A 21,704-nucleotide genomic window follows, 5' to 3' on the forward strand; every position below is an offset into this window, starting at 1 on the left:
CATCATGCTTTGGGGATGTTTTTCTGCAAAGGGACCAAGACTGATCGATCCGTGTAAGGGAAATAATGGATGGGGCCATGTATCGTGAGATTTTGAGTGAAAACCTCCTCAGCAGGGCATTGAAGATGAAATGTGGCTGGGTCTTTCAGCATGACAATGATCCCAAACACATCGCCCGGGCAACGAAGGAGTGGCTTCGTAAGAAACATTTCAAGGTCCTGGAGTGGCCTAGCCTAGCTAGCTGATTTGTAGCTGTCAATGACAGCTACAAATCAAGCCAGAAATCTGGGTGTAATTATTGACTCAGACCTGAACTTCAACATCCATCTAAAGTTTATCACTAAATCTGCCTATTACCACCTAAAAAACATTGCTAGAATTAAGGGGATTCTGTCTAAACAAGACATGGAAAAACGTATTCATGCATTCATTTTCAGTAGGTTGGATTATTGCAATGGCATCTTTACAGGCCTTAACAAGAAATCTATCAGGCAGCTGATCCAGAATGCTGCTGCCAGAGTCCTTACAAACACCAGGAAACTGGACCACATTACACCGGTCATGAAATCACTACACTGGCTTCCAGTGAGTCAAAGGATAGAGTTTAAAATCTTACTGCTTGTCTACAAAGACCTGAATGGTCTCGGACCAAAGTACATGGTTGATCTGTTAGTTCCTATGAAGCTCCCAGACCCCTGAGGTTCATCTGGATCTGGTTTGTTGTGTGTCCCAAGAACCAGAACCAAGCAAGGTGAGGCAGCGTTCAGTTATTCTGCTCCTCACCGGTGGAACAAACTTCCTGTAGACCTGAGGTCTGCTCCAACTGTCAGCCCCTTTAAATCAGCCCTAAAAACATTACGGTTTACTGAAGCGTACTCCTAAATTAAATACTTACCTGCTGGACTCTACTGCCCTTATTTTAAAACAACTTGTGCTTTTTATGATTTTACTTATTTTCTTATCATCTTATTCATAATTTTATTCAAAATTGAGGGGATGCAGCACGGGCACAGCAGCTTGGCCTCCTTCAGCTTCGGGTTGGTCCGAAGGCATTCACATCAAGGCAATGCAGGGTCCCTGGTTTGGGTTTTTGGTGCTCGGAACCTTGTGGGTCACTCGTGCAGCGCTGCAAAGCGGACGCTTCTTCGGTCAACGATCCTGGAGGGGATTGGTCCGTAGCTGGTCGCTCCTGGTGCTAATAATGGTGGTTCCTGCTCACGGGGGACCCCATGGAACCGTGGACAGGTCCGAGGCAGCAGGACCTATATGGGAGAGCAAACAGAAGAGAGAAGAGAAAAAAAAAGAGAGGGGGGGCCTTGCTCTTTTATAGCGGGGCCTAGGAAGTCGATGCGGCCCCTCCTGTAGTTTGGGGTCGTGTCCAATCAGAGCGTGGTCCCTTATCACTGAAGGGCCACATATGCAAATCCTGCAAAGCTTTGTCCATGGGAGTTTTGAAGTCTTCTTAGTTCCTTTGTTCTTCAAGCCATGTGCTTCAAGTCATAAAACTTTAGTCCTGGTCTCAGTCGAAGGCCGAAAACGCGGCCTTCAACCAGTCAAAGCCTGACTGTTCCCTGTCACACATTTCATATAAATTCATAATTACCCCATGAGTCCATAATCACACCGTGACTTCCTAATCACACATGAATTCATAATCACATGGGCGGTGGCCCAACAGAGGTTAGAGACTGGGATGATAAAGACATGGTTTAGAGGCTGAATTTCTAATTTATTAAGCAAAAACAATCAAAAGCTTGTTTTTAAGACATTCAAGGCCTGTTTAAAATAGGGATTAGATGCCATAATAGGTCCCCTTTAAGCCAAACAGTGGCAAGGAAAAAAAGGGCAGAATGCAGCTCCTGGCCTGCAAACATGCACAAAAGAGAAAAGGGGGGTGGTGGGCAGATCAGCACAACTATAAGAACAATCATGGTTATGAGATATGTCACAACCCCCAAGGGGGTACAACATACCAACCACCAAGGAATGAAGACAACATGATATTAGGAAGATTAAGCAATGTTTATTAAAAGGATTTTAGCTGCTTTTACCTGTGGGGGAGGAAGGGACAAATGGTTGTGCAAAATAAAGGAAATAAACAGAACAAAACTAAGCTTAACCACTTACTGTATGGAGAAATCAAATAACAAAAGACCTAACTAACTGATCTAAAAAGAGACGTGTAAAAGATGCAGTGGGTGGCACCAACCGCTATACCTGCTTTACATAGTGTATTCTAAAAGCAAGAATGTATAGGGTACCCCAGACTATTTAGTCCAGATACTCAAATCAGCATCCAGCACAGTCAAGCCGGGGACCACCAAAATGGCAGGAAGAGATTTTTAAGTGAGCCCTATTCCTCCACCACAGTCTTACAAGTAAGCTGCTTTTGATGTTGCTCCGAGCAACCCATCAAGGTAATCAGAGGACTGCAGCACTTCCCAATTAGCTCCAACAATGGACACCTGAAGAAGAATTGCAGAATGTCTGCACGTAACAATACCTTTTAATTTTTTATTTTTTTTTCTGAATATTTTTATCCCTGATTTTATCACCCAGTGCTCCTACCTAAGTGACAGTCCTGGGCATTGCCATCCTCTACCAACCCCGGGAGGGCCCTGCACTGAGCTCAGGTCTCCTCCTTAACCTAAGGAGTGAGCAGGCCGCATCTTTTCACCAGACAGGGTGGGGTTTCTCTAGCCGGACGTGGCGCGTGGAAGGATCACGTTATTCCGGCCAGATCCTCCCCACCCCATCTGGCGCTCCGGTTGGCCAGAGGGGGCATGAATAGCCCAGGACTGTGTGCATGTTTTTGTGAGGGTAGCTCACATTGCTACCCTAGGGAACACGGGGAGAACATGCAAACTCCACACAGAAAGATCCTTTCACCAACCCCACCCAGGATGTGGGCACTGAAGTCATGGGGGAACTAACACGCACTTCAGCGCCCACAGCGTCCCCGGGGGGAATTGAATCCAGGACCTTCTTGCTGTGAGACGGCTGCACTACCAGCTATGCCAAGGACATCGCGCAGTAGTCGATGTAACTCATCCAGAAATTATCCAAATCACCCGCGACATCGCGAGGTCAAGCACGGTAACTGCATGAAAAAAAGCCAACTCAAACAGTTCGCAAGTTCGAGCCCAGGGACAGCCGATAACGAGAATGTGTATTTAAGAGTAAAACAAATGAGATGGTAGTAATAAAGGTCATTCTACAAATTTTCTTCCCTAAGCTATGTCCAATTTGGGACAGTTAGCCTTGTATAGATTCTAAAGGATCTTACAATTTGAGTTTATAACAATGGAATAAGAGAAAGAAAGTCATAAAATCACTTATAAACATACCATTTTATTGAAATAATAACAATAACAATAGAAACAGCACAAATCACAATAAATGCTGACTCATATTTATAAACTTCTATTAACTTATATAAATATATATTTACATGGTAAAATAAAACAGCAATAACAATCATAGCTGTAACGTTAAGATGTAGAAAGGCACGTAATTACTCATTTATATTTACAATACTAATATTTTACAATAAGATGTAAAAAGGCATGTAATGACTAATATTTAGAAATAAAAAAAAGAAAAACACCCATAACAATAACAATATTCCCAAAAGGATGAAGGTTTTAAGAAAAAGCTGCTAAACCCAAACACAAAAACTTAAAACAGCAAAAAAGTTATCACCTAAGATAAGATATTCCTTTATTAGTCCCACAGCGGGGAAATTCGCAATACCATTACTAAACTCAAATTAATTCATTAATTTTACTAAACTAAACACAACTAGTTAACTTTTAAGAAGCGTTTTTGCTTTTTCTGTAGCCCTTTACAGCCCTCCATTTATCATATGATTGTGTCTCTGATTCTCCACAGTAGGCCTACTGTCCAGTTACCGAAATACTGCCTGTGTGATGGCGTTTTTCGGCTTTTTTTGCACTTGCTGCAAATAACCACATCTGTCTTTTTTGTGTATTTCCTTTTTCCTTGGGCTGTGTGCTCTTCTACCTGTTTCCTACGTCCGCTTTCATTGTGTGCTTGTGTCTGGGGGGATGGTGACGATAATGGTATATATGAAAGTATGTATAGTGAGCATCCAGGTGCAGCCGTCACCTGTGAGGATGCAGCCACTGACGGGACAACGTAGCCAGGTGGCAGTTGTGACAGGAAGGGCAGCTGTGGATGGGGCTGTGGAGTTGGGAAGATGGCTTGGGGTTGGCCTCCCTTTCAGATGTGCTTCCCCAGCAGTATTAGGTGGCAATATAAATTGATGAGGCGGAAGTAAACTGGCTGAAAACAGGGAGGGGTCTTTGTCTTTCTGTAACGTTGAAGGTAGTTTTTCTGGTCCAGCCATGAGTGAGTCTGGAGCTGGGATTACCTGGAGCAGAATGTTTTGTTCCTGTCCCCTGCTGCGCCTGCTGTACCTGTGTAAAATAAATATATAAAAAGATTAGTACTTTCTTTTCAAGGCTCTAATTACCTTGAAAATGCATGTAAATGAGAGGTAAAGTGAAATCTCTGTAAACCTGTCAGCAGCAATAAAGGTGAAAGATAACACTTGATTGTTTTCATTGTAAATCCATTGTTTTGGTGCAAAATTGTACAGATTCTGTCATTGTTCAAATCCTTCTGTACTTAACTGTATATGAAGTATGCTGAGGTCCTCACCATTGTGTGAGTGTGGCAGCGTTCAGGGAGCTGGATGGTGGTCTCACTCATCACTCTACTGTTTGTTATCACACACTCCCGGATGTGCTTGTACAAACGAGCCACCACTGTGAACCGGGACACCTTTTTCCCGTCACAGTGCACAGCATTTGGGTAGAGAGTGTCAGGAAGACGCCCCCACCACCCTGTTACAGTCAGGCCACTGAGCTGGACTGCAGGCCCCGATGAAAGATCTGAAAAATACAATCCCATACATACTATTAAAACACAACTTTTTTCAGTGTTATTATTTTGTAATTAGATATTTTGAATTGTTAATATATATTTTAAACAGTCAAAACCTTGTTCTTGCTTAGTTTATCTACCTGTTGATGCTCTGATGCTTCTATGGTGTCAGTTAAGTTCAAGCTTCCATCTGCCCATCTCCTAAAACGCGGCTCCACTAGATTCAAAAATAAAAAGTGTATGAATTAAATGCAATACTTGGACAATTGGAACATTAGTTACACAGACACATAGATGTGCTATCAGGCACCACTACTATGGAACCAACTTCCAATCTGGGTTAAGGAGGCTGACACCACCTCCACCTTTAAAACTAAACTTAAAACATTTCTGTTTAGTAAAGCCTATAGTTAGTGTTTAGTAAACCTCTAGCTGGTGTTGGTAAATCTCTAGGTAGTGTAAACTTTAGTGTGTCAGAGTCGCTCCTGTAGTTTCTTGTGCTGGCCCCCCCCTTCTCCTCCCTTTTCTCTCTTTTGTCCATGTTGCAGCATCCTTTGCCGGACACCGGAACCTGCAGGTGGTCGTGGGTGGCTTGTAGCTTGCATTACGGAGCACAAGTCTTTCCCTGACCCTGCACCCCAACCTGGGACTTGCTGATTGGGCCGGAGCTTCGGGAGCTGCGTGCTGGCCTGCGGTCCCCACCCCTGGTCATCCCGTTGCTGCTTCCACCTGCCTGCTGTGCTGTTGCCGTCCCTGACCCACCAGTCTGGCCCTCGGCAGGAGGGTCCCCCCTGATGAGCCTGGTCCTGCTCAAGGTTTCTTCCCTCCTAAAGGGGAGTTTTTCCTTGCCACTGTTTGGCTTAAGGTTTTTCTCCCACTAGGGGAGTTTTTTTTTTACCTGCCATTGTTTATGTAATAACTGCTCGGGGGTCATGTTCTGGGTATGGGTCTCTGGAAAGCGCCTAGAGACAACTCTGTTGTATTAGACGCTATATAAATAAAATTGAATTGAATTGAATTGAATGTGTAACTGTGCCTGTTTATTAGCAAATACAAATTTAAGACTGTAGTGTGGATTATCTCATGCTAAACAGTGAATGAATGCCTGCAAGTACCATCATGATTCCCCCAGGGGATGGAGAGTTGTAGTTTATTCACATTCTACTATATACACTGTATTTACTTATTAATGCTATTGTTGTTAATATTAAAAACAGGGATTGAAAATATCTATGGTTTATAACAATGGGTTGTAAAGATTTAATGCCAATTTGGAGGAAAACTCCTTTATGTTTTGTTAGATTGATCTACAAAGCCAAATCATGCTCATCTGATTTACTCCTATATTTGATTTTCAATCATTATAATTCGCCAAGGTTTGTTCATAAAAAGTTGATGATCCTCTGTTCTCTCTTTGCACTGCATTGTATTGTTTATCCGTACATAACTTTACATTCACACCTGTCATTTAGTTTTCTGCCGACATTTGTTTTTCAGCTCCGACCTGTGCATCAGATAAATCAACCTAGATACCATCAAAATTACTGTGGACCTTCACAAGTCTGGTTCAAGCAAGTACAAACACCATGGGAACACAACAATCATACCACTGAGAAGGGAGACAGCTTCTGAGTAAAAGAGATAAACATGCTTTCTTTTAAAATGTTTAAATGATTCCCACAAAAGCTTCAAGCAACATTTTAAAGATTGTAGCTGAAAGGAAAGAAGACTGTGTGGGTCTAGTGGTGTAAACTGGAGGAGATCCTCCATCATCCTGATCATGACAATCATCAAACACAACCTTACCCAAAAGGAAAGTCAAAGCTTGGTTGTGGATGATTCTTCCAGGTGAACAATGATCCCAAACATACCTCCACATTATTGTGGCTGATAGTGAAAGTATTGGAGTGAAACATCACAAAATAAGGACCTCAGGCGTGTTGAAACGTTGTGTTCATCATAATCAATCACCACAAACTAGCACTAAAAGAGATTTGAGTTAATCTGAGCTACTGCAGCTGCTGCAACCAGCCGCTACGTAGTGTCACTGTAGAATATATGTTACTGTTGGGGGAAGAGATTCTGTTTAATAATAATCATTAATTAGCCTCCAAAGACGGGTATCATCCATGAACTTCCAGCAGCTTTTCCAGGAAGATAACAAGATGTTCCCTGGCCAGCCGGGAGATTTTAACATTGAAGATTGAAGTTATTGACATTATAACCTGCAGACTGAATATTGACCGAATTGTGTTGTGTTAGCATCCATAGTTACGTAAGCATAAGATGATGTGTGTTTGTATAGTTAGTTTGTATTTCAGTGGAACAAGGATGTTAACAGATGATGATCAGGATACATAGATGAAATTCTGAAGAAGTGTCAATGTTGTGTGTGTGTGTGTGTGTGTGTGTGTGTGTGTGTGTGTGTGTGTGTGTGTGTGTGTGTGTGTGTGTGTGTGTGTGTGTGTGTGTGTGTGTGTGTGTGTGTGTGTGTGTGTGTGTGTGTGTGTGTGTGTGTGTGTGTGTGTGTGTGTGTGTGTGTGTGTGTGTGTGTGTGTGTGTGTGTGTGTGTTGCAGCAGGGAGGTGAAGAAGAGGATAAAAGGCAACACATGAACACTGACTCAATGAGAACACGACTCTTCATCGGAGCAAACACAGATTTCAAGGTGAGCTCGCAATGTTCAGTTTGAGAGAAAATTAAAAACAAATTATAAAATGAATAGTTTATTTGCATACTTTTTTCACTTGTCATGTGTTTATTGTAATAAACTGTAAATGTAGTATACATTTATTGAAAAAATGTATTTTATGCACCGAATGTGAACATGTTTAATCCTTTATTTTCAGATGAGGTGTTTCCTTCTACTGGCGATGTTGGTGGTGTGTGCTTCAGCTCTTGAAGGTGGTGCTTTTGTTTGTTTCACCTTAGAAGGAGATCTAAATGAAACTTTGAAAGTGAGGGAACTTTGAAGGAATTATTTGTCTTTTCTTGTCATTCTAATTACTAAAGACACTATCTAATGTTTTTATTTTATGTTACAGCTTAAAATAAAGAATTAACCTTTGGCATTCACTAAAATTGTAGAACTAGTGAAAAACGTGAAAACACTGCTTACAAATCAACGTGTGTTAAAAATAATCCTCATAAATGGTTATAATTATAAATGGCTAATTCACTAAATGAATTAGATTTTAGTTGAATTTGAAATAATTAAACACTAAAACTGGATTTAATTCTACTTTTAGTTGCAAGTGAAATATTTAATGACTTTTACAGATTTGATATTAAAATAGTGACAAAAATTGAAAATCAGAGCTGCTTCTCTTCATGTAAACAGCGTAATAGTGTACGAACTGTGATAAACGTATTTGTGTACTGATTTGTCCACTGCTTTGAAGTTTTCTTTTAAATTCTTTAAAAATGTAAAACAACTAATTTCATTTTCTTTTCTTTTCTCCAGATCTGTCAGGAAAGATGTTCACCTTCCCAGCGGAAACAAACTTCAATCATGTGAAGTTGATCACCACGAAACAGAATTTCGGTACTGTAACCGTCTGTCACAGGTCCGTATGAAAGCAGAATCCGCCATGTCTTAATTACTTTGATGTTCTTTCTAAAAAAACATTCATTTGTTATCTTTTAAGATCCATTACAGACCTCAAAAGAGACCACTCCCTGTTCTCTTTGGCCACGCCCTCTAGTGCTAACGACTTCCTGATTTTCTGGGATGAAGGCAAACAGGAGGTTGCGCCCCATATTAGGAATAAAAGGGTAGGGTTTGGAGGTTTCGACTACAAACCAAACACCTGGCACTCCATCTGCAGCACATGGGACTCTAAGTCTGGGGTGGTGCAGGTGTGGGTCGATGGACAACCTTCCATTCGGAGATTTATCAGCTCTGGATCAAACATCAGTGGACAACCTTCGATTATTTTAGGACAGGTAACGTTCTCTACTTAACCTCACTGGTCTTTTCGCAAATCACTTTGATTTATTTTGTAATCGTCTGTTTAGATTTAAGATGAGTTATTGGATGATGAAACCTTTACTTGCCATCTCATCTGCAGGAACAAGATTCTCACGGCAGTAGGTTTGACACTACACAGTCTTTTGTTGGCATGATGTCTGATGTCCACATGTGGGACTACACCCTGTCCTCCTGCGAAATCCAGAACTACATGAACAGCCAGAGCTTCACTCCAGGGAATGTGCTGAACTGGAGGGCGCTGGACTACAAAATCGTTGGCAACGTGCTCAGAGAAAACAAAGACATAATTTGTGTCTAAATTTCCAAAATGACGGCGGCGTAAGTGTCGGAGAAGGTGGCGAGTCATAACTTCTATGTTTCATGTCCTGAATAAAGGAAAAGTTACGAATACTAACAACTTTTGTTGAATCATTAGCCTCTTGTAGATGAGTTGATTTTCTAAGTCTCTTTCCCTTCAATAAACGTATGAAAGCATTATTGCAAGTGTTCTGTGCATTTTATCTTTCCATGTCATAAATGCATCATTTTAATATGACTTTATTTGTGCAGTAAACAAAACTGCCTCAAAGTGTAGTTAGAGATATAAGGAAGTTGAACTGGCTTGATAACTGAGATGGTTTTGCCCACAAATAGGTGTTTTGCTATTTAAAGGGAACAAAGGTGATATCCTCTAAGGTATTAGTTTTCTTTGTGGATACTTTTGATCTCTTCTGGAAACGTCCATCTTTTTTCTGTCGGGATGGCATTTACTGTACCCAAATAGACTGGGCTAACAGTCCGACAACTTATTCTGCACCATTTGTAATTCTCGTGCATCTTGACTGCTCTCAAACGTCTGCCCACCTCAGGCCATTTCTGGTCCTCGCCTACAAATCTGTCCCTCACCTACAGCCCATGCGAGCACCCCCTCGTGGCTAGGTGGGTGAACTACTGCTACCCCGCTAGTCCCCATTATGATGGACATCCCAGTCACAATCGGAGTGAGTGAGAGGGGCAGGGTAACGGCCCGGGCAGGCGGGGGAGAGGTTTGTCCGTCAAGACTCCTCTCCCTGGCCCTGCCCCTTCTCAACCATTCCCCGACCCTGCACCCCAACCTGGGACTTGATGATTGGGCCGGAGCTTCGGGAGCTGCGTGCTGGCCTGCGGTCCCCACCCCTGGTCATCCCGTTGCTGCTTCCACCTGCCTGCTGTGCTGTTGCCATCCCTGACCCCCAGTCTGGCCCTCGGCAGGAGGGTCCCCCCTTATGAGCCTGGTCCTGCTCAAGGTTTCTTCCCTCCTAAAGGGGAGTTTTTCCTTGCCACTGTTTGGCTTAAGGTTTTTCTCCCACTAGGGGAGTTTTTACCTGCCATTGTTTATGTAATAACTGCTCGGGGGTCATGTTCTGGGTATGGGTCTCTGGAAAGCGTCCAGAAACAACTTTTGTTGTATATCCAAGCTTCATTCAAACTCCGAACTGTCCTGGGCACCTTCCAACCCATTAACTTACATGATCTGATGGATTTGATCATGAAAATTAAATTGTCCTCTAGCCCTCTGGATGTACTACCATTGCCAACAAAGGCTATATAACAAAGTGTTGAGATTAACTTTTGTTATTGACCAAATACTTATTTTCCACTATAATTTGCAAATACATTCTTTAAAAATCTGACAATGTGATTTTCTGGATTCTTTTTTTCATTTTGTCTCTCATAGTTGAGATATACCTGTGATAAAAAATACAGGTATATCTCATCTTTTTTTCAGAAGCGCCACCGTGCCCCAATACTTTTAATTAATAACGGAGGGGTTGGAAGAAAGGAAAGGGAAGAAGAGGAGAGAAGGAGGATATTCAGTTTGACGTTTTCCATATTCGTGGCGAACTTGGCGGTGATGATTCGTGAGTTGACCGGTTGCCAGCCGATGAGAGCGCGTTGTGCTGCCGGAGCCAGCATCAGAGCCTTCTGTGTGTGGGCCGCCCTCTTCTGTGTGCCCGGAGTACAGCAATCTCTCTCCAGATGTTAGTCTCAGCTGCCCTGTCTTTAGCCACTTCGTCTCACACAGTCACACAACATCAGGAAGGACACCAACAAAAGAGCACAAGTTTAACAGCTTTTATTTAAGCAACCTCCGAAAATAAATACACTGAGCAGAAATCATAATACTCACTATAAGGAAAAAGGGGACCTGGAGACGCCGGCTGAACTAAGGAGGATGGGGGGGGCACAGCCCACCCCTTTAAAAGGGACGTCGAAGCTGGACCCCCCTCCCTAACTGAAAACCCAACTGAATACAAACAAATGAGCAAACGACCTAAAATAAAGACTACCAGCCATCTCCAGGCCCAAACTAAACTAAAGATCAAATTAAACAAAAGCTAACAAAAGAGCATCCAGTTTGGTGTTGCTTGGTCTGTGTCTCCTGGCACACTTCTTCTTTCTACTTCTTTCGTATTTCCGGCAGTTTTGACGCATCCAGGCGTATTACTGCCCTCCTCTGGTAGTTTGGACCCGAGTTAGTTCACAATGGTCTCTTAAATCCTCGAGTAAAGCCCTGTGGCGTGCAGAAAACGTATGACTGCCCCTGCTATCAGAAGGTGGTCCTCATGTTGGCCGAGTAATATTTTAACAGAAAAACAAAACAAACCTAGATCTGACAGAGTCCTAAATAAAACACTCCTTTCAACAGAATACTTTCTGCATTCCATCAGAACATGTTGAACTGTTTCCGGCCTCCCACACTCACACAACCCATTTAGATGTTTACCTACTACCAATAAGCTCTGATGTAGCCCACAGTGCCCCAACCTCAATCGAGTCAATTTAACCACATTCACTCGACTTCCAGAATAATAATATGAAGTCTTGACCTCCGGCTGAATATTAAAAAGGTGCCTCCCTCTTTCCTCCTCCTCCCAAATTTCCTGCCACTCTCTCCCAATTCCCTCTTTGATTTTAGACCTATACTCAGCCTTTCCTAATGGGATCTCAACATCCACACTGTCTCGGTTTAGTGCTGCTTTCGCCACCCTGTCAGCTACTTCATTCCCCATGACTCCGGCATGCCCTGGTACCCACATAAATTTAACCATACAATGCAGTTTTTCGAGTCGAAACAAAACTAATAGTATTTCATTTAGTATATCTGGTCTAGACTGACACCTATTATTTTTTATGGCTATCAGGGCTGCTGCAGAGTCTGAGCAAATCACCACTTCTTCTGGCTTACTTTCCTCCACCCAGTATAATGCCCAAAGCACAGCTAGTAGTTCAGTAGTGAACACAGATATATAGTTACTGACACGACAACACATTTCCTTTCCTAACTGCATCACATACACCCCAAAACCAGCCCTTCCACTCTCTGGATTCCTTGAACCATCTGTGAATATCTGCACATTAGAATCCACTGTCTCACACAGATACTTTTCCACACAGCTTTTAACATTGCAATCAGTTCCCTTAACAGCAGATAACAAAAACAAGTCCACCTCTGGTTCTGGTACAAGCCAAAAGGGCACAGGGGCCCAGCTCCTGGCACACTGAGCAGAGAGGAGTTGTATATGCTGATGGGAATCAGTTCAGGTGTGCCAGTCCAGGTGTGGTACTCTGAGATGGGAGGAGACTAGATTAATTAGATGATTGAAAATGCTGTGTGTTGAGAGAGAGAGAGTCATGGCCACACGCAACAGTGTGTGTGTGTGTTGCAGCAGGGAGGTGAAGAAGAGGATAAAAGGCAACACATGAACACTGACTCAATGAGAACACGACTCTTCATCGAAGCAAACACAGATTTCAAGGTGAGATCGCAATGTTCAGTTTGAGAGAAAATTAAAAACAAATTATAAAATGAATAGTTTATTTGCATACTTTTTTCACTTGTCATGTGTTTATTGTAATAAACTGTAAATGTAGTATACATTTATTGAAAAAATGTATTTTATGCACCGAATGTGAACATGTTAAATCCTTTATTTTCAGATGAGGTGTTTCCTTCTACTGGCGATGTTGGTGGTGTGTGCTTCAGCTCTTGAAGGTGGTGCTTTTGTTTGTTTCACCTTAAAAGGAGATCTAAAGGAAACTTTGAAAATGAAGGAACTTTGAAGGAATTATTTGTCTTTTCTTGTCATTCTAATTACTAAAGACACTATCTAATGTTTTTATTTTATGTTACAGCTTAAAATAAAGAATTAACCTTTGGCATTCATTAAAATTGTAGAACAAGTGAAAAATGTGAAAACACTGCTTACAAATCAACATGTGTTAAAAATAATCCTCATAAATGGTTATAATTATAAATGGCTAGTTCACTAAATGAATTAGATTTTAGTTGAATTTGAAATAATTAAACACTAAAACTGGATTTAATTCTACTTTTAGTTGTAAGAGATATTTAATGACTTTTACAGATTTGATATTAAAATGGTGACAAAAATTGAAAATCAGAGCTGCTTCTCTTCATGTAAACAGCGTAATAGTGTACGAACTGTGATAAATGTGTACTGATTTGTCCACTGCTTTGAAGTTTTCTTTTAAATTCTTTAAAAATGTAAAACAACTAATTTCATTTTCTTTTCTCCAGATCTGTCAGGAAAGATGCTCACCTTCCCAGCGGAAACAAACTCTGATCATGTGAAGTTGATCACCACGAAACAGAATTTCGGTGCTGTAACCCTCTGTCACAGGTCCGTATGAAAGCAGAACCCGCTATGTCTTAATTACTTTGATGTTCTTTCTAAAAAACAATTAATTTATCTTTTAAGATCCATTACAGACCTCAAAAGAGACCACTCCCTGTTCTCTTTGGCCACGCCCTCTAGTGCTAACAACTTCCTGATTTTCTGGGATGAAGGCAAACAGGAGGTTGCGCCCCATATTAGGGATAAAAGGGTAGGGTTTGGAGGTTTCGACTACAAACCAAACACCTGGCACTCCATCTGCAGCACATGGGACTCTAAGTCTGGGGTGGTGCAGGTGTGGGTCGATGGACAACCTTCCATTCGGAGATTTATCAGCTCTGGATCAAACATCGGTGGACAACCTTCGATTATTTTAGGACAGGTAACGTTCTCTACTTAACCACTGGTCTTTTCGCAAATCACTTTGATTTATTTTGTAATCGTCTGTTTAGATTTAAGATGAGTTATTGGATGATGAAATCTTTACTTGCCATCTCATCTGCAGGAACAAGATTCTCACGGCAATGAGTTTGACACTAAACAGTCTTTTGTTGGCATGATGTCTGATGTCCACATGTGGGACTACACCCTGTCCTCCTGCGAAATCCAGAAATACATGAACAGCCAGAGCTTCACTCCAGGGAATGTGCTGAACTGGAGGGCGCTGGACTACAAAATCGTTGGCAACGTGCTCACAGAAAACAAAGACATAATTTGTGTCTAAATGTCCAAAATGACGGCGGCGTAAGTGTCGGAGAAGGTGGCCAGTCATAACTTCTATGTTTCATGTCCTGAATAAAGGAAAAGTTACAAATACTAACAACTTTTGTTGAATCATTAGCCTCTTATAGATGAGTTGATTTCCTAAGTCTCTTTCCCTTCAATAAACATATGAAAGCATTATTGCAAGTGTTATGTGCATTTTATCTTTCCACGTCATAAATACAACATTTTAATATGACTATTTGTGCAGTAAACAAAACTGCCTCAAAGTGTAGTTAGAGATATAAGGAAGTTGAACTGGCTTGATAACACTGAGATGGTTTTGCCCACAAATAGGTGTTTTGCTATTTAAAGGGAACAAAGGTGATATCCTCTAAGGTATTAGTTTTCTTTGTGGATACTTTTGATCTCTTCTGGAAACGTCCATCTTTTTTCTGTCGGGATGGCATTTACTGTACCCAAATAGACTGGACTAACAGTCTTTAACCGACAACTTATTCTGCACCATTTGTAATTCTCGTGCATCCTGACTGCTCTCAAAGGTCTGCCCACCTCAGGCCCCGCTAGTCCCCATTATGATGGACATCCCAGTCACAATCGGAGTGAGTGGGAGTGAGAGGGGCAGGGTAGCGGGGGGGGGGGGGTTTGTCCGTCAAGACTCCTGGCCCTGCCCCTTCTCAACCATTCCCCGACCCTGCACCCAACCTGGGACTTGATGATTGGACCAGAGCTGCGTGCTGGCCTGCGGTCCCCACCCCCGGTCATCCCGTTGCTGCTTCCACCTGCCTGCTGTGCTGTTGCCGTCCCTGACCCACCAGTCTGGCCCTCGGCAGGAGGGTCCCCCCTTATGAGCCTGGTCCTGCTCAAGGTTTCTTCCCTCCTAAAGGGGAATTTTTCCTTGCCACTGTTTGGCTTAAGGTTTTTCTCCCACTAGGGGAGTTTTTACCTGCCATTGTTTATGTAATAACTGCTCGGGGGTCATGTTCTGGGTATGGGTCTCTGGAAAGCGTCCAGAGACAACTTTTGTTGTATATCCAAGCTTCATTCAAACTCCGATCTATCCTCTACTGTCCTGGACACCTTCCAACCCATTAACTTACATGATCCGATGGAAATTAAATTGTCCTCTAGCCCTCTGGATGTACTACCATTGCCAACAAAGGCTATATAACAAAGTGTTGAGATTAACTTTTGTTATTGACCAAATACTTATTCTCCACTATAATTTGCAAATACATTCTTTAAAAATCTGACAATGTGATTTTCTGGATTCTTTTTTTCATTTTGTCTCTCATAGTTGAGATATACCTGTGATAAAAAATACAGGTATATCTCATCTTTTTTTCAGAAGCGCCACCGTGCCCCAATACTTTTATTTAATAACGGAGGGGTTGGAAGAAAGGAAAGGGAAGAAGAGGAGACAAGGAGGATATTCAGTTTGACGTTTTCCATATTCACGGCGAACTTGGCGGTGATGATTCGTAGGCTGACCGGTTGCCAGCCGATGAGAGCGCGTTGTGCTGCCGGAGCCAGCATCAGAGCCTTCTGTGTGTGGGCCGCCCTCTTCTGTGTGCCCGGAGTACAGCACTCTCTCTCCAGATGTTAGGCTACGTTCACACTGCAGTTCCCAAGTGACCCAAATCCGATTTTTTGCTCATATGTGACTCAGATCCGATTTGTTTATGACAGTGTGAACAGCACAATTCACATGGAATCTGATCTTTTCAAATCAGATTCAGGTCACTTCCATATGTGGTTCTAAATCGGATACAGGTCTGATGTTTTGCAATGCGACCGCAGTGTGAACAGGCAGGTCGGAATTAATGCGACTTTGACGTCACACGCAGAGCCCCGAGCCGCGGGAGAGACACGGGAGACGGCGGGGGTTCCTCCGGGCCGCCTCCGCCTCTCCTCCTCTCCTCCGCCTCTCCTCCTCTCCTCCTCCTCTCCTCCTCTCCGCCTCTCCTCCGCCTCTCCTCCTCCTCTCCTCCTCCTCTCCTCCGCCTCTCCTCCTCTCCTCCTCCTCTCCCTCTCCTCCTCTCCTCCGCCTCTCCTCCGCCTCTCCTCCTCCTCTCCTCCTCTCCTCCTCCTCTCCTCCTCTCCTCCTCCCCTCCTCCGCGCTCACCTTTTTCACCTACGACCTCAGATCAGACGAGACAACCCGCTGAATTTAAGCATTACTAAATAAAGAAGCTAAGGATTCAAATCAGGAAGCGGTCGTGGTCGCATAACCTGCCCGTTTTACAACGAGCTGGACCGTGTGTTCGGTGATAAACCCAGCTGAACGCCGGAGAGCAGAGCTGACACTCCGGGGAGCGGAGCTAGAGCCCTGCTATAGCGGGACTGTTTTCTTCATCCCGCTCCCGCTGCATTTGCGCCCGCAGTGTTTACATCCGCTCCCGCCCGCTCCCGCAAAACTCTGAGAATTCATGCCCGCACAATGATAAAGATGCAAGAGAAACGTCCTTGACAAATCTATCTGATTTAATGTTAACATGATAATTGTGGAGCTTGATGGATAATTGGCAGTTCACAGGCACCTGTTGGATGCAAATCCATCATTGTCATCATCACACCTCTCTGCGCATGCGGGTCAGTTCAAGGCCGCGATCGGCCGCGATGCGTTCACACTCAAGTCGGATATAGGACACATTTTAAAAGATAATGTGAACAGCCACACAAAAAAATCGGATATGGGAAAAAATCGGAATTGAGCATTAAGGACTGCAGTGTGAACGTAGCCTTAGTCTCAGCTGCCCTGTCTTTAGCCACTTCGTCTCACACAGTCACACAACATCAGGAAGGACACCAACAAAAGAGCACAAGTTTAACAGCTTTTATTTAAGCAACCTCCGAAAATAAATACACTGAGCAGAAATCATAATACTCACTATAAAGGAAAAAGGGGACCTGGAGACGCCGGCTGAACTAAGGAGGATGGGGGGGGGCACAGCCCACCCCTTTAAAAGGGACGTCGAAGCTGGACCCCCCTCCCTAACTCAAAACCCAACAAACTACAAACAAATGAGCAAACAACCTAAAATAAAGACTACCAGCCATCTCCAGGCCCAAACTAAACTAAAGATCAAATTAAACAAAAGCTAACAAAAGAGCATCCAGTTTGGTGTTGCTTGGTCTGTGTCTCCTGGCACACTGAGCAGAGAGGAGTTGTATATGCTGATGGGAATCAGTCCAGGTGTGCCAGTCCAGGTGTGGTACTCTGAGATGGGAGGAGACTAGATTAATTAGATGATTGAAAATGCTGTGTGTTGAGAGAGAGAGAGTCATGGCCACACGCAACAGTGTGTGTGTGTGTGTGTGTTGCAGCAGGGAGGTGAAGAAGAGAATAAAAGGCAACACATGAACACTGACACTGAAAAACAAATTATAAAATGAATAGTTTATTTGCATACTTTTTTCACTTGTCATGTGTTTATTGTAATAAACTGTAAATGTAGTATACATTTATTGAAAAAATGTATTTTATGTACCGAATGTGAACATGTTTAATCCTTTATTTTCAGATGAGGTGTTTCCTTCTACTGGCGATGTTGGTGGTGTGTGCTTCAGCTCTTGAAGGTGGTGCTTTTGTTTGTTTCACCTTAGAAGGAGATCTAAATGAAACTTTGAAAGTGAAGGAACTTTGAAGGAATTATTTGTCTTTTCTTGTCATTCTAATTACTAAAGACACTATCTAATGTTTTTATTTTATGTTACAGCTTAAAATAAAGAATTAACCTTTGGCATTCATTAAAATTGTAGAACTAGTGAAAAATGTGAAAACACTGCTTACAAATCAACATGTGTTAAAAATAATCCTCATAAATGGTTATAATTATAAATGGCTAGTTCACTAAATGAATTAGATTTTAGTTGAATTTGAAATAATTAAACACTAAAACTGGATTAATTCTACTTTTAGTTGTAAGAGATATTTAATGACTTTTACAGATTTGATATTAAAATAGTGACAAAAATTGAAAATCAGAGCTGCTTCTCTTCATGTAAACAGCGTAATAGTGTACGAACTGTGATAAACGTATAAATGTGTACTGATTTGTCCACTGCTTTTTTGTTTTCTTTTAAATTCTTTAAAAATGTAAAACAACTAATTTCATTTTCTTTTCTTTTCTCCAGATCTGTCAGGAAAGATGTTCACCTTCCCAGCGGAAACAAACTCCGATCATGTGAAGTTGATCACCACGAAACAGAATTTCGGTGCTGTAACCCTCTGTCACAGGTCCGTATGAAAGCAGAACCCGCTATGTCTTAATTACTTTGATGTTCTTTCTAAAAAAAACATTAATTTGTTATCTTTTAAGATCCATTACAGACCTCAAAAGAGGCCACTCCCTGTTCTCTTTGGCCACGCCCTCTAGTGCTAACAACTTCCTGATTTTCTGGGATGAAAGCAAACAGGAGGTTGCGCCCCATATTAGGAATAAAAGGGTAGGGTTTGGAGGTTTCGACTACAAACCAAACACCTGGCACTCCATCTGCAGCACATGGGACTCTAAGTCTGGGGTGATGCAGGTGTGGGTCGATGGACAACCTTCCATTCGGAGATTTATCAGCTCTGGATCAAACATCAGTGGAGAACCTTCGATTATTTTAGGACAGGTAACGTTCTCTACTTAACCTCACTGGTCTTTTCGCAAATCACTTTGCTTTATTTTGTAATCGTCTGTTTAGATTTAAGATGAGTTATTGGATGATGGAACCTTTACTTGCCATCTCATCTGCAGGAACAAGATTCTCACGGCAATGAGTTTGACACTAAACAGTCTTTTGTTGGCATGATGTCTGACGTCCACATGTGGGACTACACCCTGTCCTCCTGCGAAATCCAGAAATACATGAACAGCCAGAGCTTCACTCCAGGGAATGTGCTGAACTGGAGGGCGTTGGACTACAAAATCGTTGGCAACGTGCTCACAGAAAACAAAGACATAATTTGTGTCTAAATGTCCAAAATGACGGCGGCGTAAGTGTCGGAGAAGGTGGCCAGTCATAACTTCTATGTTTCATGTCCTGAATAAAGGAAAAGTTACAAATACTAACAACTTTTGTTGAATCATTAGCCTCTTGTAGATGAGTTGATTTCCTAAGTCTCTTTCCCTTCAATAAACATATGAAAGCATTATTGCAAGTGTTCTGTGCATTTTATCTTTCCACGTCATAAATACATCATTTTAATATGACTTTATTTGTGCAGTAAACAAAACTGCCTCAAAGTGTAGTTAGAGATATAAGGAAGTTGAACTGGCTTGATCAAACAGATGGTTTTGCCCACAAATAGGTGTTTTGCTATTTAAAGGGAACAAAGGTGATATTCTCTAAGGTATTTTTCTTTGTGGATACTTTTGATCTCTTCTGGAAACGTCCATCTTTTTTCTGTCGGGATGGCATTTACTGTACCCAAATAGACTGGGCTAACAGTCCGACAACTTATTCTGCGCCATTTGTAATTCTCGTGCATCCTGACTGCTCTCAAACGTCTGCCCACCTCAGGCCATTTCTGGTCCTCACCTACAGCCCATGCGAGCGCCCCCTCGTGGCTAGGTGGGTGAACTACTGCTACCCCGCTAGTCCCCATTATGGACATCCCAGTCACAATCACCCACTTATGTTCTCATCCATCCATCTCATCCTCATCCACTCCCGGCTCATAGCCGGGAGTGTCGCGGAGCGCGTGTCATTCGTCAAATTACACTGAACTTTAAATCCCCTCTGTGCTGATAACGACACTGTGCTCACCTCAGTCAATGTGTCTGATAAATGTGTGCGCGTTTACTAAATGACTAACAGCGAAAACTTGGCCATCCTATAACTTACTGAAACTTGGCAATGAAATATGGAATTTGTCCATTTAAATGAACTCTGCCCTGCTGAATGTTCCTACATAGTGACTTCACGCCTATCAGGCCGTGGTTGTGGTCTTGCCATGGTTTTTTTTTTTTAAATGTTTCCTGTAAATTGATGAGCACTGCACTTTTCTCTCCTTTTGAATTACAGCTATCTAAAGTCGGTCGGCGAAAACCATTTTATATTCTACTTCTATGATTAAGATGGAAAAGATGCTAATGGTTGGCGATTTTAACCTGCAGGTCGATGATGTCACTAATGTATAGCTGCAGATTTTCTTAATATCACTGAATATTTTAATTTCAAGCAACATGTTTCTGATGCCGCTCATACGGGTGATCATACGTTGGACCTTGTCTTTACCCGGGGCTTGGATATTGATCATGTTCATTGTGACGATCTACTGATTAGTGACCACATATCTATCTTTTTTAACATATCTATAACTGCTGACCCTCCATGTCCCAATACAACTCTGTCTTCCCGCATCATTACACAGAGTACAGTTGATCAGTTGGCGACGCAATTCTGAAGCTATACTATTTCTGATTTTACTTTCTGATTTTAATGATGCTGAGATCTTACTGCAGTCTTTTAATGAAACGGGTATCGCTCTACTGGATAAATTGGCACCAGTAAAGACTAAGACCAGGGCTATCTGTAATACCACACCGTGGATGACTGATTCTGTCCAGGGCTGGACTGGGACAAAAAATCGGCCCGGGCATTTTGAGCCTAGACCGGCCCACCAGGTATTGATGGAAAGAAAATGAAGCCTATGAATGAGAACAAACGTTCTTGTGACACCGCTTGTACACTGTCAAAAAGGTCTCTTTCCAACCGTATAGTAATATGAGGAATTCCCATTATTCATTGATAAATTTGTATTAATTCAACTGATGAATTAGCTCATTCAACAAAAACATGCTTGCAAAAATTAGACTATCCTTTGTGCATTTAACAAAAACATCAAGGGATGGCTGCTTAACAAACTCATCTAAATTAAACTCCATTTAGAACTAGGGCTTTACCAATTGTATAAAGAAATCACCGCAAAGCGACAAAAGAGCGCAAAAATAAATTGCAAAAGCAATATAGGCTTAAGGCCACAAAGACCACCACAAAACGCTTGCAAACAATATACAATTTAAAGCAAAATAGCCAGCCGATGAGACACAGCCAAGCAAGCCGAACCCTGCTCAAAACCACTGCTCAACAAAGTGATGTCCTAATTAGGGGTGTACACAAACTTAGGCCTACAAAAGCAAACTACCAATTCCAGAAACTCAATTAAGTCAATCAATACTACTGAAATCAATGAATATACTTTGCAAACAAAAGGCCTACAGTCAATTAAGGTCGACAAAATAAATCCAAACCTTAAAAAAAAAAAAATATGCGAATGTGAACACCAACAAATTCAATTAATTTGACGAGCCCCCATCATGTTGCGGTCTCCACACAAATAACATTGAAATAATATGGCTCGAAAATGGAAACCACAACATCAGGAAGGACACCAACAAAAGAGCACAAGTTTAACAGCTTTTATTTAAGAAA

At 42.1% G+C, this 21,704-nt stretch overlaps 2 protein-coding genes across 2 annotated transcripts; both read left to right on the plus strand.

The window, feature by feature from the left end:
* Positions 1-7,525: 7,525 nt before the first annotated feature.
* LOC133447586 (C-reactive protein-like) lies at positions 7,526-9,366 on the plus strand. The gene is made up of 5 exons (XM_061726298.1): positions 7,526-7,575; positions 7,757-7,811; positions 8,371-8,473; positions 8,555-8,852; positions 8,978-9,366. The coding sequence occupies exons 1-5, from the start codon at positions 7,534-7,536 to the stop codon at positions 9,194-9,196; spliced, it is 717 nt and encodes a 238-aa protein (XP_061582282.1). The 5' UTR covers positions 7,526-7,533; the 3' UTR covers positions 9,197-9,366.
* Positions 9,367-12,858: 3,492 nt separating this feature from the next.
* On the plus strand, positions 12,859-19,243 carry LOC133447365 (uncharacterized). Its single transcript, XM_061726038.1, has 8 exons — positions 12,859-12,913; positions 13,460-13,562; positions 13,641-13,938; positions 14,062-14,274; positions 17,798-17,858; positions 18,417-18,519; positions 18,602-18,899; positions 19,025-19,243. Exons 1-8 carry the CDS (start codon positions 12,859-12,861, stop codon positions 19,241-19,243), a joined length of 1,350 nt encoding a protein of 449 aa, XP_061582022.1.
* Positions 19,244-21,704: the final 2,461 nt, after the last annotated feature.

Source organism: Cololabis saira, chromosome 7 (assembly GCF_033807715.1).
Source record: "Cololabis saira isolate AMF1-May2022 chromosome 7, fColSai1.1, whole genome shotgun sequence".
Classification (NCBI taxonomy): domain Eukaryota; kingdom Metazoa; phylum Chordata; class Actinopteri; order Beloniformes; family Belonidae; genus Cololabis; species Cololabis saira.

Coding starts and splice junctions, on each gene's coding strand:
- LOC133447365 (XM_061726038.1), top strand. CDS start 12,859: ATGAGGTGTTTCCTTCTACTGGCGATGTTGGTGGTGTGTGCTTCAGCT. Junction 13,939..14,061: donor CTTCGATTATTTTAGGACAG/GTAACGTTCTCT, acceptor TCTCATCTGCAG/GAACAAGATTCTCACGGCAA. Junction 18,520..18,601: donor GCTGTAACCCTCTGTCACAG/GTCCGTATGAAA, acceptor TTATCTTTTAAG/ATCCATTACAGACCTCAAAA.
- LOC133447586 (XM_061726298.1), top strand. CDS start 7,534: ATGAGAACACGACTCTTCATCGGAGCAAACACAGATTTCAAG. Junction 7,576..7,756: donor GAGCAAACACAGATTTCAAG/GTGAGCTCGCAA, acceptor CTTTATTTTCAG/ATGAGGTGTTTCCTTCTACT. Junction 7,812..8,370: donor GTGTGCTTCAGCTCTTGAAG/GTGGTGCTTTTG, acceptor TCTTTTCTCCAG/ATCTGTCAGGAAAGATGTTC.